This window comes from Cucurbita moschata, unplaced genomic scaffold, assembly GCF_002738365.1.
Source record: "Cucurbita moschata cultivar Rifu unplaced genomic scaffold, Cmos_1.0 Cmo_Scf00002, whole genome shotgun sequence".
Classification (NCBI taxonomy): domain Eukaryota; kingdom Viridiplantae; phylum Streptophyta; class Magnoliopsida; order Cucurbitales; family Cucurbitaceae; genus Cucurbita; species Cucurbita moschata.
This window is the reverse complement of record NW_019268518.1, coordinates 6,915,168-6,932,648: the sequence shown is the minus strand read 5'-3', so window position 1 is coordinate 6,932,648 and position 17,481 is coordinate 6,915,168. Positions and strand designations below refer to the sequence as shown.

At 35.5% G+C, this 17,481-nt stretch overlaps 6 protein-coding genes across 8 annotated transcripts; 5 read left to right on the top strand and 1 right to left on the bottom strand.

Annotated features, from left to right (window-relative positions):
- The first annotated feature begins 88 nt into the window (after positions 1-88).
- Positions 89-2,403, top strand: LOC111430876 (reticulon-like protein B16). The gene is made up of 5 exons (XM_023067347.1): positions 89-412; positions 878-1,058; positions 1,213-1,354; positions 1,690-1,759; positions 1,938-2,403. Exons 1-5 carry the CDS (start codon positions 301-303, stop codon positions 2,102-2,104), a joined length of 672 nt encoding a protein of 223 aa, XP_022923115.1. The 5' UTR covers positions 89-300; the 3' UTR covers positions 2,105-2,403.
- A 708-nt stretch (positions 2,404-3,111) lies between these two features.
- On the bottom strand, positions 3,112-4,112 carry LOC111430869 (expansin-A4-like). Its single transcript, XM_023067334.1, has 3 exons — positions 3,938-4,112; positions 3,528-3,840; positions 3,112-3,440 (listed from the first exon to the last, which is right to left on the bottom strand). The coding sequence occupies exons 1-3, from the start codon at positions 4,068-4,070 to the stop codon at positions 3,137-3,139; spliced, it is 750 nt and encodes a 249-aa protein (XP_022923102.1). The 5' UTR covers positions 4,071-4,112; the 3' UTR covers positions 3,112-3,136.
- Positions 4,113-9,530: 5,418 nt separating this feature from the next.
- On the top strand, positions 9,531-11,950 carry LOC111463337 (RING-H2 finger protein ATL74-like). 3 transcript variants are annotated; one of them, XM_023107232.1, is made up of 3 exons: positions 9,531-10,521; positions 11,130-11,379; positions 11,865-11,950. In XM_023107232.1, the coding sequence occupies exons 1-2, from the start codon at positions 9,945-9,947 to the stop codon at positions 11,348-11,350; spliced, it is 798 nt and encodes a 265-aa protein (XP_022963000.1). In that variant the 5' UTR covers positions 9,531-9,944; the 3' UTR covers positions 11,351-11,379; positions 11,865-11,950. The 3 variants fall into 3 exon arrangements, with proteins under 3 accessions (XP_022963000.1, XP_022963009.1, XP_022963016.1); XM_023107241.1 differs by lacking the exon at positions 11,865-11,950 and having other exon boundaries at positions 9,532-10,521; positions 11,181-11,373; XM_023107248.1 differs by lacking the exon at positions 11,865-11,950 and having other exon boundaries at positions 9,534-10,521; positions 11,144-11,324.
- A 49-nt stretch (positions 11,951-11,999) lies between these two features.
- On the top strand, positions 12,000-12,836 carry LOC111463354. Its single transcript, XM_023107260.1, has one exon. It carries the CDS (start codon positions 12,017-12,019, stop codon positions 12,680-12,682), a length of 666 nt encoding a protein of 221 aa, XP_022963028.1. The 5' UTR covers positions 12,000-12,016; the 3' UTR covers positions 12,683-12,836.
- A 148-nt stretch (positions 12,837-12,984) lies between these two features.
- On the top strand, positions 12,985-14,313 carry LOC111463332. The gene is made up of 4 exons (XM_023107218.1): positions 12,985-13,150; positions 13,249-13,423; positions 13,502-13,620; positions 13,691-14,313. Exons 1-4 carry the CDS (start codon positions 13,019-13,021, stop codon positions 14,117-14,119), a joined length of 855 nt encoding a protein of 284 aa, XP_022962986.1. The 5' UTR covers positions 12,985-13,018; the 3' UTR covers positions 14,120-14,313.
- Positions 14,314-15,283: 970 nt separating this feature from the next.
- On the top strand, positions 15,284-17,378 carry LOC111458597 (transcription elongation factor TFIIS-like). The gene is made up of 3 exons (XM_023101354.1): positions 15,284-15,429; positions 15,626-15,820; positions 16,179-17,378. The coding sequence occupies exons 2-3, from the start codon at positions 15,659-15,661 to the stop codon at positions 17,139-17,141; spliced, it is 1,125 nt and encodes a 374-aa protein (XP_022957122.1). The 5' UTR covers positions 15,284-15,429; positions 15,626-15,658; the 3' UTR covers positions 17,142-17,378.
- The last annotated feature ends 103 nt before the right edge of the window (positions 17,379-17,481 follow it).

The following is a 17,481-nucleotide window of genomic DNA, read 5'->3' as shown; positions in this document are numbered from 1 at the left end:
ATATATATATATATATATATATATATATATATATATATATATATATATATATATATGCATATTATTTAGTTATTTTGATCTAATTTAATGTTGATTGATAAAGTTCATTTCCAGGGCATGAAGAAAGAGGAAGGCTTAGAGCTTGGAAATTAAAAATTCTTCAATTGCGTGAAACCGTTTCTAGCTTTGGCTTGGGAACTCTCGATCATATAGAAATCTCAAGAACGTTTCGAGCTGCAATTTTGACTCTGAAACGTTCCTCTCCAGAATTCAGTCTTGCCAGAGCAATTCGGAAGTGCAATGGTAGATAATTCCGGTAGCGCCGGTACTGTAGAAGGCGACGGCAAAGATATAGCCTGCATTTCATGTGACCGGCAAGTTTCACTCCACCAGTCTATGGGTGGCGGCAAAGGTATTCAATTCTTCTCCCGCTAAAATTCATCAGTATCTTGATCAATTTCGCTCGATTCCTTTGTTCCCCTTTCGAGAATTTGATGTTCAATCTGTTGGCTGCAGTTGCCGATACTTTAGGGTTTTGGTTTTTTATTTTTTTTTTCCGAAACATAGGATTATATGAAGCTAGAATTGAAGTCATCAAGTGTGTTCTGAAATGGTTTGCTGGATTCGTCGATATTCTGTTCATTTATCTGTTTCCATTTTTGTAATTGAATTGAGACTTTGACCGGTTGAAACTTGAAGGCGTTTGTTATCTTTTGCTTTGGGAAATGGACTCTATATTGCCTAGAATCCAGTTTACTTCAAAATTCGAGAATGGTTTTGATGTTCCTTCGATGTGTATTTGAGGGAAGAAAATGATGATATTTCCTTTTCTGTTTTGATCATCGAGAATGTTGACTCTTTTGCTACTTCTGCATAGCGGCTGATGTTCTACTGTGGAAACAGCGGCATGTTTCTTTCGGCATTGTTGTCGTTGCGACCATGTTTTGGCTTCTAATTGAGCACTCTGGGATGCCATTGCTAACAATAAGTTCAGATGTCCTGCTGGTTTTGGTTGTCCTATTGTTTCTTCGTGCCAACTTCGCTGCGCTTCGTCACAAGTATGGCAATGGCTGACTTTTATTTTGATTCACTGTGAAGTTCTTCCATTTCATAATCTTTAACACACTACTTTTTGCTCATATTATCTTCTTCTTTCAAGAAGATGGTATGTTTTTCCTTGTTAGCTCTTCTTCATTTTCCCTCCATATGCAGGCCAATTCAAACATTACCACAGCTAGTATTGTCAGAGGAATTTGTCGATAGCGTTGCAGCATCATTTCGGGCGAAAATCAACTCTGCATTACTTATGGCTCATGACATCACACTTGGGAATGATTTTAAACTCTTTTTCAGGGTTAGTATTTCGAATGATCATGCATTTTATTGTACATTATAATTCCTTATATCCTATATAATTGGATTTGTGAACTAAATGGGCAAAACTAAAAAAGGGTTATCAGCTTTAAGTACTCTTCCTTTTAAAATAATAGAGTAGCTCTCATTTACACCATCAATGATGCCAGTTAGATCTGCAACCATAAGTAGCTAAAGCCCGAGGCAAAGAAAGCTATTTCAGGACAGTTTAAAGAATACATACATTTGATATTTTAACTTCAAGAGCGTAATATTTCCTTTCAGCTTCTTCATATCTGGTTGCACTAGTATGAGTAATCTTGCACAACCTTGCAGGTGGTGATTTGTTTGTGGCTTCTATCCGTCCTTGGTAGCTACCTTTCTTTCTTCACCTTGGCATATATCGGTATGTACGAACATCCTACACCGCTTCTATGACATATTTTTAGTTTGTATGCATTTCATCTGTGGGTAAGTTACGGCAATCATCCAACTTGTAACATTTTCTTTTTCGAGTTTGCCCTCTCCTTGTCATCGAGTCTTCTTAACTTATATTGATTTTTAGCCATTTGACTCAATTACAGGAACAATCATCTCGATAACTGTCCCCGCATTGTACAACAAATACGATAAACACGTCGATAGATATTTTGGAATGATCTTCCAAGAGTTTAGAAAGCATTACAAAGTGATGGACGAGAGTGTTTTCAGCAGACTCCCTGGTAGTTTTTCCAAGCATAAGGATCAATGAAAAATGCTGACTATAATTTTCTCAACTTGTACTAAACCACAGGAAGATTGTAACACTGTTTCATCCCAAATGAATGCCTGGCTAACTGGACTCTTGAAGGCTATTGCTCGGCCGTGTATACCTAGGTTTAATGATATGAACCACCCTGATCAAATATCACAGATTCTAGTTCTTAGTTGCTACAGAAAAAGATGAGGGTTGGTTGGTTTATCAAATGCCACTTTGTCAAATATGGATCAGCCCACAGAGAAAGGCCCATTGTTGAATGCCAAACAAATATGGATCATACATATTTGGTATATTGTTCCATGTAAAAGCCACACTTACATACATAGACGAACAGATGAAAAGCGTTATAATTGTGGGAAAAGTCAAAAAAAGGGGGAAGAGAGGAAAGTGGTGTCCCATTCATTTGATGGTAATATGATTTCTCTTCTCCCCCCAAAATATTGTTTCATGTCATAAACTCACTGTACTCTTCCCATATCATAATTTCTCTGTTTTTTTTTTTATGTTAAATCACAATTTAGCATACTTTACCCCATCCACTTGGTCGTAATATATTTATTTTGTTGACACAAGAGTATTATTTTGATTGAAAAAGTATGAGAAAATTTAAGACAAGTCTTGAATGTTAATCAATAGCTGATTACATTGAGCGTTCATTAATTCTCACTAATGACATAGCACGAGAAAAATAAAGGCTTGAAATTAAAGATGGGGGGAAGAACTGTAATGCAATGTCCTCATATCAATAAATTGAGAGAACTAAATGGACAATCCCTTTGTAAGATAGGCAATGGGGCTGAGATAATTCTTGAAATTGAGAGAACTAAAGCTTATTAATTCTTCTGCACACTATTTTCCTATATATTTATAGTTATCTGTGTGTTTTCAAATCCCAAAGACCTTAGCGGGTGCAAGTTAACCACCACGGCAATAGTCAGCCACTGTGGACGGCGGCCGGAGATCTACCTAACCTACATATGATTATTATTTTTTTTTTTTAATCAAGTTCTTGAAATTTGTTGTTCAGAACTGGGCACCCTCAAAGGTCTGACCGAACTGCCAGTTGCCCGGAGCGACGTCGTAGCTGGTGACGGTACGGCCGTCGCTGGTGGTGACTTGGAAAGAGAGGCTTTGTCCGTCCAAGTAATTGTTGCTCTGCCAGTTCTGTCCCCAATTTCTAGACATGGCTTGCCATTCTGTATTGGATCCTTTGATCGACACCGATTGGACGTCGCCGGCGCCGCCGACGTTGGTGATCAGCACCAAGTTGAAGTATGAATGGCCCTTGATCGTGAACCTTATTCCTCCCTTCTTCACGCATGGCACTCTGTTATTCATTACAAAAAAAAAAAAAAAAATTAGAAAGTAAAGATAGAGATTTAAACCATTTGTGTTAATTTTTAGGGACTCTCACCTACGGAAGGAGACGGGAACAATGCCAGCACTGTACTGAGCAATCTGAAGGAAAGCAGGCTGAGCCAAATCAAAGTGCTGCAGAGGAGGGTTGCACCAGCCGCCATCATCATTGGGCAGAGCGTAGTTGGGCGGGCAAAAATTAGTGGCAGTCACAATGATTTTTCCAGGAAGACACCAATTGGGATCACTAGTGCAAGTAATCTCATAGCAAGAACCACAACTTAGCCCATCGTTATACAGAGCCGTACTCAGCGCCGCCGTGTTCGTTCCGTATCCTTGGTTGTACAAATCCCCATACCCACAAGCCCCACCTGCTCAAATACCCAATTCCCCATTACCACACAGAACCCAACAAATTAAAAAATATATATATTAAAAAACGAAGGGCAGTTCAGTTTAATCAATTACCCATTGTCCCGGATCCGTCACCGCCGCCGTAGAACGTAGCGTGGCCTGACTGCAACCCGCCGTAGTCGGCGGAGATTGCAGGGAGGAAAATTAGGAGCAAAACAGAGAGAGGAGAGATTGGTAAGGACGCCATTGAAGAATTGTGTAGGGGTGAGAGGTTTTTGTTTGGGTTTGAATGGGAAATGGAGGGGTATTTAAATACACGGAAAATAGAGGCCGTTACGCTATAATTGTATTTTGTGGTGGTATTGGGAACAAAAATAAAAAATATAATTCAGAAATATTAATATTAAGAATTTAAGAGGGTTTCATTAATTAAAATTAAAATTAAATACAACGGAGAGGATCGAACTTACATAGGAGGAGTTGTACGACCTTTCTTCTAAAAAAAACACAATTCAGTTAGTATAAAATAAGTACATTTGTTTAAAATTCGAATCATATGAATGATCTAGAATATTCGTCGAATGATGTTAAGTTATTTCAATCTATGTTCTTACGAAATTTACAGTATTGAGTTATTATTTTTTTTTTTTTTGTCTTTTTAATTTATTTTCAACTATTATAACAATTATTTTTTAAAAGTAAAAAATGGATAATTCTAAATATAGGGTTTAAATAAAGTATTATAATAAAAACAATAATATTCCTATTCTATGAGAGAGAAATAATAATCCTAATGAATTTTAAATTTAAATACTTATCATTGTAGAAATAAAATGAATAAAAAGAATTAGGGACAATAAATGAATATAATATTCGTTCTCGTTTCTTTAACCAACTTTAAAAAATAAAAATAAAAATTCTATGATTTCTTTTTATTTGAGACGAGTCTTGACGACTTGAACTCGTGAGGGTAACATAGTTTTAATATTTTTACCTTAAAATTCACAAAATGATTGAACTCGGTTAGATATAAAATTCTTATTGGATTCAAATACGAAGATCTAAAATTCAATATTTATTAAAATGTTATTACAATTTATTTTCATTAAAAAAAATTAGTCGACAGAGAAAAGAGCATCTCTGGATTAAATTATTATTTAATAAAAATAATTATAATTAATAACACAGCTTAATTGAAATGTATTTATGGCTACGGTTAGAAATTAATATTCTAAATTTATTAGATTAGTTCAACTCCCCATAGCAAGGTTGACTTTATATTCATTTGTAGAATTTTTTTATTTTTTTTAGCGCATGACTTAAACGTAAATAAATAAAAGTGACTAAAATATCAATAAACCATATCAAATTAACCAGAAACCCCAAATTAAATCCGTAATTTTGGACTCTAGTTGAAAATGTTCACTATTTTAAAATTTGACTTTGTTGAGCCATTTTTTCAATACCCCAAATTTTGACTTCTTTATATATATATATATATACACACATATGTGTGGGTCTCACTTATTTATTTTAATCCAATATCAAAGCGCTAATCACAGGGTGGTGTATTAGTGGAGGCTAGACTCTCCATGAGAGTGAACTGTGAAATCCCACGTCGGTTGAAAAATGGAACACAACATTCTATATAAAAGTGTAAAACCTCTCCCGTTTTAAAACTGTGAGGCTGAAGACCACACATGATAGATCAAATGAGACAATATTTTGGGGTTATAAATTGATATCCTTATTTTGTCAAAAAAAAAAAAAAAAAAAAAAACTACCAAATAAATTAAATTAATCTCTTTTGGAAAATTAATTTTATGTCCAAAACCCACAAATAAAATCAAAGTAAAAAAGAGACCTTTAAATCCCAAATTTTAAAATTAATTTATGGAGATATGAGGTTTATTTTAAAACTTTAAAATAAAAAGAAAAAAGATAATAATAAAATGGGGTCTACCATGTTAAGGCGGCACATGGAAGGGCCGATTTTTGCGCTTCTATTTAAAAGAAAATTCCAAATATACAATATTGTCAGACACCGACTTTTGTTTTCCACTGTTTTTTTTTTTTTTTTTTTCTAATTTTCTTTTCATGTTTTTTAAAATTACAATTATATTTTATATTTTATAACTTCATTATATATTTTTTTTAAATATGGTTGAAAATGTAATTTGAATTTATAATATAAGCTCAAACCGACCAGATTAGAGATCAACTTGTTTAATCACCAGAAATTGCAGAGCCGTACATTAATTTAAACCTACTATAAAAAAAAAATTATAATAATTGAAAAGTATTTTATATACTATACTATTTTGTAAATGTTTGCTTAATCCACCACACTTAAATGGTGTGAAAGTTATCTTATTTATAATCAAATAAATTACAAGGATATGGAAATAGTAATAAATGGAAATAACAATAAATGGAAAGATACTATAGTAATAAGGCAAATGTTAGATATTTGCCTTATAATAAAATATCAAATATAATATATATGGTAAACTATAATTTATTACTAAATATCCTTAACATATTTAAATATTAATTCTCCATTTTTTTAAATTTAAATATTAATTTCATTTTTAAAAAATTTAAGTAATAAATAAATAACATTTTTAACGCTAAACTTTAAATTTAGTGTTAAAATTGTAGATATTAAAAGTATTTTTAAATATATATATAATGTAACGTAAAATTTATAACATCCATAAATTATTCTCGAGTTTTATCAACTTTAGAATTAAAAAAAAAAAAAAGAGAGAAACCAAAAAAAGAAGCAAAAGAAAGAAAGAACCAAGCTAGATACCATAGATGCGAATGAAAGTTCATTTTTTTAAGGAAGAAATTAAACAAATTCTTCCAAAAGTGTGATTTTATAAGGAAAAAACATCATAACATAAAGTTGCAACAAAAAGAATGTGGGGGACACATGAAGACAATATAAATGTAATAGAAATCGACTGGCTTGGTTTTTAAAAGAAAAAAATCCACTAAAATTTGCTCGGGTTTCTTAACAAAGAAATGCACGTGACGTGTCACAGTAGCATAACTTCGAACTTTCAAATTTATCGAATTAAACATTGAAATTATTACAATGAATTAAGCAAGAGATTTAAGGGTAGGAATCAAAAAGAAAATTTTATTTTTAGTTAGAATGTGAAAGAATAAGAGGGAATTAAATAAGTTACGTGGTTTTAACTTTTCTTTAGAAAGTAATCGGTTATCAAGATTTGGTAAGTACTCGATTATGAGCGTGCCAAGCTGTGTTTCTTCACGAGATTTTCATTACGTGAACGTAAATTTGAGGCCATGTGAGGGGGGAAAAGGAAGCAATGCTTATCCAAAAAGAAAGGTCGATCCCATGAAAGTGGCCTTAGTAAGGGAATGTGACCCATTTAATTCACTTGGATTTGGTGATTTGGAGGCACAGAGAGGGGCAAAGCCCAGGCTTCTGTCCTACAAACCCATGTGCAATTATTTGTGTGGTACTTGTAGGACCATTCCCTCACCCCTAATTGTCCCAATGCAAATTGGTTGCTTGCCTCATTCAATTTTATCCCCCAAAATAAATTCCTTCAAATAATGTGGGATTTTGTTATTTATTTATTTTTGTCGTAAAGAAAGCAAAAAACTCACTTCCTTCACTTCTACTTTGGCACGGGAGAATGTTCGGGAATTTATAAATATTAATTACTAATCTCAGTACCAATGATTATTTAATCGAACATATATATTTATTAAGTAGTTAAACTATACTCAAGTTGATAAATATAATATAACGTCTAATAATTATGTACGAGGGGGCCTTGAAATTACTCCACCTAACCCTTTCAATGAAAACTAAATGCAATTTTAAATTGGAAGCTTGAGCCTAGCAGCGACAACATTGTTTACTTTGGGCTTACAAACTCAATTGTCGGTATGAAGCCCAAGAATTTCATTTGGGCCTAAATGACCTAGCCCAATTTAAAAACAACCCACATACGGCCCATAAAAAAGATGAAGTTGAAATTACCATTTAACCCCTGTTTTTTTTTTAAAGCAAACATTAAAATACAATGTTAAATTAAAAAAAAATTAAAGAAAAAAATGTGACTAAAATCAATAGTATATTACCAAAAAAAGAAATTATCGAGAAAGCATATCGCCTTTAATAAATAAATTGTTTTCGAAAATTAAAAAAAAAAATAAAAATAAAAATCATTTTGGAATAATGATATTGAAATTATTGTTTAAAGCTTCCCTCTTCCGCAGGCAAGAGGTTGGCTGCAGCCTTGCATGGGGGCCACTCCAATTCCAAATAATAAATAAATAAATAAATAAATAAATAAATAACCAGTAAAATTTTGGTGTTATTTTCAAAAAATAGAAAATACACCAATTTTAGATGCCTTTATTTCCAATTCATTTCTCAAATATTTCAAAACGGCCCATTTTGTATTTTATTTGGTAAATAAATAAATAATTTTTTTGACGTAAGAAATTTCAATTGTTGTCACTTTATTCGATAATTTTTTTCTTTTATTCTCTCACTTTATTATTATTATTATTACAATCTCATTTATTTTCCCCCCTCTCTCTTCAATTATTTTTTAAATGTTCACCCAAAAGAATATAAAAAGTAGACAAGACAAAATGTCACCCGACATTTAAGTTTACTAAACTCTTTTGCCCACCGTTTTATTTGAAAGAGATGGGTAAAAGACTTGACCAATAATTTTAATTTTTATATATAAAAAATAGAGTAATTATCACGTCCGAATAAAAGTGGGGAACATAAATGAACCGAGATCACATTAAAACGAGAGAGATCTTGAAGATATAAAGAAAAACTTCATGGTTAAATATGTTTTACTTAGAACAACTCTATGTTGGGTGATCTCTTAGAAATTTTTCATGAGTCGTTACCGTTATTGTAGAGTACTATTAGATTTAATAAAACATTGAAATTAGACTAATATTTATCTTTAATTAATGATCTACTCTATATGAATTCCTTTGGTCCAATTCTTGAGGCAAGATAGGTTAGTTATACCATTCATGACTGGTTTAGAAAGAACAAATTCATGGGGGGCTGGACACAAAAGATACTATAACAAATTCAGGTATTTTATCGATTTGATTAAAACATGTAAACGTTCGTCCCCTTAATAATAATTAATCGAAAAGTGAGGCAATATTTTGTCAACATGGGTAAGGTATAGTTTTGATTGAAATCAAAGATATTTAAATCAGCAAGTTGTTCTCGTAAGATTCCTAATCCCAACTACGTATAAAGACGAGGAAGATTGATTTTAGAAAATATTCATTATCTATGAAAAAAAATATTAATTGAAATATATGAACTCTGAATAATTTGTATGTTGTAGAACTTTTTGAAACTTGCAACTTTAACCAAGTAATACCCTCCAAACTTTTTGACTTTTTTATTTTAATTTTAATTTTTTTAATCCTTATCCAATTTATTATTTATTATTTTATTTACGTAAAATCTCTTCGAAGAGTAGATGTTTACCCAAAACCTAACCATCGATGAATCTTACAAGTTACACAATGTAGCTAAATAATGTTTCAAAAAGATAGGGAATCTAACTTTTTCAATAATATTATTTTTTTTTATAAAGTTAAGATAGAGTTATTTAAATTAAATTACTTTTTTATTTTTACTCGAACAAGATTCGAACCTCTAATTTATTGATTAAGGGAGTATAGCCAAGAATGGATGGTTTAGGACTGGAACCTAAATGGACATGTAATATGTAATGATGACTAATGTGGGGAAGGAATGGAAAGGCATTGTAATCTTAAAACCATATGATCCAAACTCAGGACATCAAATCTTGGCTCAGACTTGGCTTTTGGCTTGGTTCCACTGTTGAACTTGAAAGCAAATGGAAGAAGGGTAAGTAAGAGAGGGATTTTTGTGAGTGATAGGAACTTTCTACTTTCAATTTCTTTCGTGGTTCGATTTGTTCATCAATGAACTATGAGGTTAGGATTTCGCAAGTTTCTTTGAGGAATTTCATCGAACAGGTTCAAGATCTGAAGTAAATTACCTTTGGCGGAATCATTTCCTGGTGTTGTTTTGAGGTAGTGAGCAGCTCGTGTAGTTATGGCGTCCGATCACCACCCTCACCGTCTCCACCGTCTCCACCGCCTCCTCCTTGGCGTCGATGCGACGGCGCCGCCGTCCAATGGAACCAGAACCAAAAATTCGTACAGCAACGAAGCGAATTTCGACACGAACATGGTGATAATCCTTGCCGCGTTACTCTGCGCCTTGATTTGCGCTCTCGGATTGAACTCAATCGTTCGGTGTGCCCTCCGCTGTACTCGGCGGTTCACCTTCGAGAACGGTGGCGGCTCCGCCACGCGCCTCACTGCCGGAGGGCTGAAGAAAAGCGCATTACGCCAAATTCCTGTCGCTGTTTACGGGTCGGAGTCGGGTAAAGGGATCCGAGAAACGGATTGCCCTATCTGCCTTGGGGATTTCATCGTCGGTGAGAAAATCAAAGTTCTCCCAAAATGTAACCATGAATTTCACGTTCGATGTATCGACACCTGGTTGGTTTCCCACACGTCGTGTCCGACATGTCGTCAATCGCTTCTCGAACAACAGTCAAATCCCCAACCTGCGGAACCTGAAGTCGGAAACCAACCCGCCGGCAATTCATCGGCCGGCGGCCAAGGTGAGATATCCATAACTGTAGATGAAATTAGCTGATTTCAAGGGTTTTGCATTAGCATTTGCACATAAATATTCTTTATTTGTTTGCAGTTCTTAGCTCGTTTTTTTTTATAATCATTTTGCAATAATCTGAATTATCATATAATCATGGAAGCATATAATTGATTAAATGGTAGTTAGATATATAATTATGTATTATTAAGCTTTTTCTCGAAATTTTATAAATCATAGGCACATCAAATTCACAATATAATATATCGTTACTATGTATATTAATTTCGTCTATAAAGTCGCCTATGCCAAAATTTACCATAAACTTACCTAATCTCCATCATCTCATTAATTTTCTTATATTAAATTAAAAATAAAGAAAAATCCTACCAAAATTAAAGGATTGGTTTGATAGAGGGTTCTTATCTTAACTTTCCTCTCTGTCATATCTAAACAAATAAAAAAGTCCGTATTTAACTAGAAATATCATTAAGTCATAATTAATTAATAATTAATGCAATATCGATCGTTATCTATCTATATATGTGAAAATCTAATTCAAAATTTAATCTAAATCTACTCGTAATTACTATGCTTAAATCTTATAACCTCGTGCAGTTAAAACTATACAGATTTACCTCGACCTACTTTCCATCAAATCAATCTCAGTTTCCATACAAGCTCCATCTCTGCTGATGAGTCAGCATTGTTATGCTGACGTGGTTGGTTACGAAACTGATTTGATTGGACGCGATTCACCGAAGACTGAGGCCAGACTGCGTGGACACACTGGAGGTCCATGCATATTCCTCATGCTACCACGTGCCAGTAATCGCTGATGAATCAACGGCTACGATCAAAAGTCTTGGTACATTGCCCTTTTTTTGTCCTTTTAATTTACCTTATTTTCGCGTGTAAAACTCGTGGAAATCGCCTCTACTCCACGTTCTCTTTGCCGGACCTCGTGGCAGTTCCCAATCGGAACACGCCACAAATTCCTTACTCTCATTCCTACTGCAAGCTTCAAAATCCCTCGGATAGCCATTCGACACCACGACAAATAGGGACGATGTCGTAATTTCAAGTACCAGAAAATTGATTAGTAATCGAACACGATGGCGGTTGCATGGAAATAAAATGAGACGATTTACAGAGGAGCAAACAAAGGTGGAATTCCGAGTGCGAAGGAAGACTGGACGCTGACGGGTTTATAATCAAAATGAAGAAAATAATATATTTATTATTAAAAAAAATTGACGATTTATATGTCAAGAAAATTTCAGTTGGGATTTCGAGTAACGCGATTGGTCTGATCGTTTTGGGAAACTGATTCAATCGCTTCTGTTTATCCAGTCTCGTTTCCTCCATCATCAAACGTCTGCTTCAACCACAATCGTTTTCAATCCGAAACCAATTTCAAGAAGAAGGGAGGGCCGTCGTCTTCCCCATCGGCTAATCCCTCCGTTTCTGTTTTTTCGTCTCTCGGTTGCAGTTTGCGATAGCCAATGGCTTCGTTAGCAATTCGATGTGGAAGAAATTTCAGCGCATTGGATCATCCATACGCGAATGTTCCCGACGGATGTGATCAGAAAGCAAGTCCTCGTTCTTTGGTGGCTTTCCCCGGAAGATTCAGGAAATCGAGGACTCACATTTCTTCAATGAAGAGTTTGCAGCCAGTGAAAGGCCATGTGAAGGGGAGAAAGAAAGGCAATGAGGCGATTTCTCGCGATAAGCTCGATAAATGGATGAAGGAATCGGTGGTGGAAATTGTGAAGAATCTTCGAGAAGCGCCTCTGTTTTTGCGGTGGTACACGACGGAGGACGGCAAGGGAGCGAGATTGGAAACGGAGAAGGCGGTGGAGGAAGATCGTTGGAGAACGTTGGAGGAACAGTGGAAGAACGGAGAGGCGCGGACGCCGGAAGGAATCATATTCGTTCAAGAGCTTGAAGAGGAGGATTACGAAGGGGAATCGAAGGCGTGGGGGATTGTAGTACAAGGAAGATGCGTTGAACGTGGTGCGCCGGTTTGTTACTTGTTGAAGACGAGTAGTAGTAGGGGAGGGGGAGGGGTAGGGCTGTGGTGCACGCATTTCTGTCTGGTTAGGGTTAAGAACTTCAGAGAGACGACGAAATCGCAGCTGAAGAATTGTTGGTTGCTGCAGAATCAGTGAAATTGCCAACTTAGGAAATAGTTTAATATCTTTAGAAAACAATTTTATTTGACTTCTTTTTTTTTTTTTTAATCTGAAAATGTCTTCTCTCCGGACGTAACGATAACAGAGAATATATATATATATATAAGTTTCAGAAGTTGTTCCGGTGGCCCGTCTGCGTTTCTCTGATTCGTTGACTTTGACTTTTCCATTGACGACTTCTTCTTCTTCTTCTTCTTCTTCTTCTTCTTCCTTGTACTTTCCTCGTTGAAATCTTCAGCAATGTGGCGCGATTCCGCCATCTCGATTTCATCGCGGTTCTGCTCGATTCATCAGTCGTAGAAAGACGCGGCGATGAATCGTGATTTGGCGCTCGTGTTCGTGTTCTTTGTTCTTAATCTCGCCTCTCGTGGATCCAATGCTTCTTTCTCTGACCGTATTTGGAATCTTCATCTCCGGTTCGCGCTTTCGAAGGATTCTCCTCAGGTTTGTTTGATTTTGATTTTCGATCTTCTTCTTGTTTATGCAACTTTTGGATTGCGATTGACTTCCAAATTTGTATTTCGCCTTTTCGATTCCTGTAGAGTATAGCTCCGGCTCCGGCTCCGGCTCCTGGCCCTAGCTCTGTTTCTCCAACTCCTGCGATTCCGCCATTTCCAAGCTCAACCGATGGATCTTCTATGAAGAAGTGCAGCCCGTCGTACAACACTTGTCACGACCTTGAGAACATGACTGCCTGTCTTCTATTCGCAGAAAAAGGTAATTCCGTTTTTCCCCAATATCATATCATGAGATGATTTTCCCCCAATAAATTGCGAAAAGATTGTTTTCTCACAGCAACGATGGAACAATATCTTCTGATCCAGAATGCTGGAGGGACTTCACTGAAAGTGAATGTTATAATTTCCGATACTAAATTCAAGGAGATACAAGTTCCTGAGCACCAATCTAGAAAGGTACTCTCTTTGTTAATCTTTGCTGGATCATCACGAGGATAGCTATTTCAAGTTCCGTATTCTGTTTCAGGTTAATATTTCAGATGTTCTAGGAAATTCAAAGATTGTATTAGATGCTGGGAGTGGGAAGTGTGAGATTCAGTTAGGATCACTAATGAAAAGTGGCACCACTTTTGAGCAAATCTCTTCGTATGTAACCCATTTAAACCTCGTATCCGGATCATATATACTGCTTTCAATTGTTTTGATCATTGGAGGTGTGTGGGCATGCTGCAAGATAGGAACCAAGGAACGCCATGCTGATGAAGTTCCCTATCAGGAGCTTGAATTGGCAGAGCAGGATTCTTCTCCAACCAACGATTTGGAAGCATCAGAAGGTTGGGATCAAGGCTGGGACGACGACTGGGATGATGAGCCGAAGCCTGCAAATGAATCAAATTCTCAGACAAAGGCAAGCGGATCATCAAACGGTATTAGCTCTAGAACTTCTGGGAAATGATATGGGACGATTTTAGGTACAGGATAATGAATGATGTTGAATATGTCTGCTCATCACAATAGATGGGCTTTTTTTCTTCTCTGAAGAACAATAGGTCTCAGTTTTGCTCTTAGTAGAGGTATGTCAACATTTCAATTTAAATTTGAACTATGTAGATACCTATAACTTTTAAATCTTATAGTTTCATTAGTCTCACAAATTTCCAAGGGATCATTTTCATTTTATATTGAATTTATTCTCTATATTTGTTAGTGTGGCTAGTCCTTTTCAACTCATAATAGTAATTGTATAAAGAATTTTCTTAAAATGATACCGAAGTTTATCTTTTATTGTTGTTTTTTATTGTATCATGGTGTGTGAACGAGGATTCTGAGCTTCAGAGGAGTGGATCGTGAGACGGTTGGGGAGGGAACGAAACCATCTTTGATTAATGAGCATATTATGACCACCATCTTTGTACTCTTAAATAAGATATCATATTAACAACATTATTTTGAGAATATTTTTTTTTTCCTTTCTAGAGTACAATATACAAAGATCTTGATATTATAAAACATGGTGCCTTCGGTATAACAAGAGTATTTTCTAAGGATGTTAAAAAAAAAAAAAAAAATTACCTGAAAACCAGGTTGATTTATGGGTTGCCTAAAAATTTATTAGGTTGAATTGAAATTAACAGATATAAATTATATAATTATATGTACATCTATCTATTTAATTTCTATAATTATTTATTCTCTAACCTTTCTTAACCATACTTTTTAACTATTTTAAAGATAATTTTTTTAAAACAATATATTAAAAATGAATTATAAATTTTATTTAAATATTTAAAATAAATAAATAGCTATTTAAAAAAATAATATTTTACTTTTATTTTAAAAATTATTGATTAGGTTGGATTTGTTTATTATTTAATCATGAAACTTTTAAAACACACAAAATTTGTTGAGTCAAAAGAGTGAAACCGAATGAAATACCCAAAACCCCCTTAGGATTCTCACTCTGCCTATGGGTAAATAGGTAAATCAGAGCTATTATGACCTGTTCTTCGCTCTTAAGATCTTACGGTAAATCTGTATGCCACGTTTTTCGTCTCTGACCGTCCGATTTAATTCCTATCTTGCTCCGTCTACCCTTATACCTCATCTCCTAGGCCTCGTTTCAATTTCTTTACTCTCTCCGCCGTCTCTCTGCCGAAAAAGGGATTTTTCCAAAGCCGATCCCGATTTATTTTCCGTTGTTGTTTTTGATTTCTTCTATTAAGTGTGGTATTGCGAGCGTTTTTGCAGTCGGCGATTCAGATCTCTGTAAGTGTTACTTATTCGAAATCGATCAATTGCCATCGGCAATGCGTTTTCTTTTGATTTGATGGTTTCTTTTTGCTTGTTCATTGAGAAAAGAACTCGAATTCGATATTGATTGCAATACCCCCTGCATGCGTCGTTTTTCTCATTCCGTCGTGTTGTTGTTGGGATCTTATCGTTCTTGGAATGTGGTCGTTAGGTTCTATCAAAATTCTTCGTTGGCGGTGATTTGATGGAGAAAGAGCTGGTCGAATTGTTTGAAGCGGCGAAGAAGGCTGCAGACGCCGCTGCAGCACGATCAAATGATGGGGGAGCCGAGGAAAGTCGTTGTCTTGATGCCCTACGGCAGCTCAAGAAATTTCCTGTTACATATCAAATCCTTGTTTCCACTCAGGTTTTCTTCTCACTATACTTGAAATTTGTTTCTTTTGTTGATGGTGGATGGATACTCAAAATGTAAACAGCCGATTAGTTTATAAAATCGTACAATGGTTTTTGATATGGACTAAGCCTAAATTCCTTGTTTGATCGTCAACGAATTGGTTTCATAACGAGCTGCGTTACTCTGTTTCATCTGTTATTTACGTTGTTCATAACGAAATCAACTCATTGCAAGTTTTTGGAACAATAATACTGGAGTCATAGCTCTTGTTATATATTGTTTTCTGGATTTTTTTTTTCAATCCCTTTTCCTTTGTAATTGAGGTCCATTTTCATGCGTTGCTCAAGATTCTATATCTTGCCTTCCATAGGTTGGGAAGCGCCTTCGGCACCTCACCAAACACCCCAAGAAGAAAATACAAGACTATGCTTCTGACTTGATTGAGATGTGGAAGGATATAGTAATCAAGGAGACTAACAAGAATAAAAAGAATGGAAACGGCAACAGTAAAGAACCATCCAAAATTGGTTCTCCCAGTGCAGAGTCCGTTAAGGTGGAGAACTTGCAAAAATCATCTTCCATGAAGGTTGAGAGAGTTTCCAAGGTTGAGCAATTCGATAGGAATGGTTCCACAAGCTCTGTTAAATTTTCCAGATCGGCGAGCGCGGTCTCGGAGAAAAACTCTGTTAAGGTTGAAAAAACTGATTCAGTGGTCAAGGTGGAAAGGATGGTTAAAGAAGAGAAGAAAATATCTATTGAAAAGAAACCAAGCGGCGCTGCTGGACCTCCAAAGCTTACTTCCATGATCAAATCAAAAGATGCTGCTCGGGACAAAATAAGAGAACTTCTCGTTGAGGCCTTCTCCAAGGTTCCTGGTGAGGCTGATGAAGATGTTATAGATGAAGTAAATGCAAGCGATCCTATCCGTGTTGCTGTTTCTGTAGAATCGGTGATGTTTGAAAATTGGGGAGGTTCTACTGGGGCACAGAAGGCCAAGTACAGATCTATAATGTTTAACCTCAAGGATCCGAAGAACCCAGATTTTCGAAGAAAAGTTCTTCTTGGGCTTATCAAGCCAGAAAGGATGACCAACTTGAGTACAACCGATATGGCAAGTGATCAGAGAAAACGTGAAAATGAAGAGATTGCACAAAAAGCACTATTCGAATGTGAGCGAGGAGGAGCTCCAAAAGCTACCACCGATCAATTCAAATGTGGTCGATGCGGTCAACGCAAGACGACCTACTATCAATTGCAGACACGGAGTGCTGATGAACCTATGACAACGTTTGTAACTTGTGTAAACTGCAATAATCATTGGAAGTTCTGTTGAGTCTCTCTTATGAGCTGCAGAAAATGTTATTGTTTGGAACAATTTACTGAGCTGCTAGTGTTATTTTGGTTTGACACTGGTTGCAGTCTGTAATCTCAGTCCACATCACTACATTTAGGACGTAGGGGAGGTTCTGTACCGTAGGATTTTCAAGTACCAATTTGTCGAGAAATTCAGTGTATAAACTTGTCTATTTCTTATTTCCTTCGGTATTTGTCTGAGTTTCGTACTTCCAAATAACTTGTGTTTCCACTAGTGCTTGTATCATTTCAGTTCTTCAGCGATGTTCGTTGCAAGGGCGTAAACTAATGAAAGGTACAATTATGGTACAGACCAACCA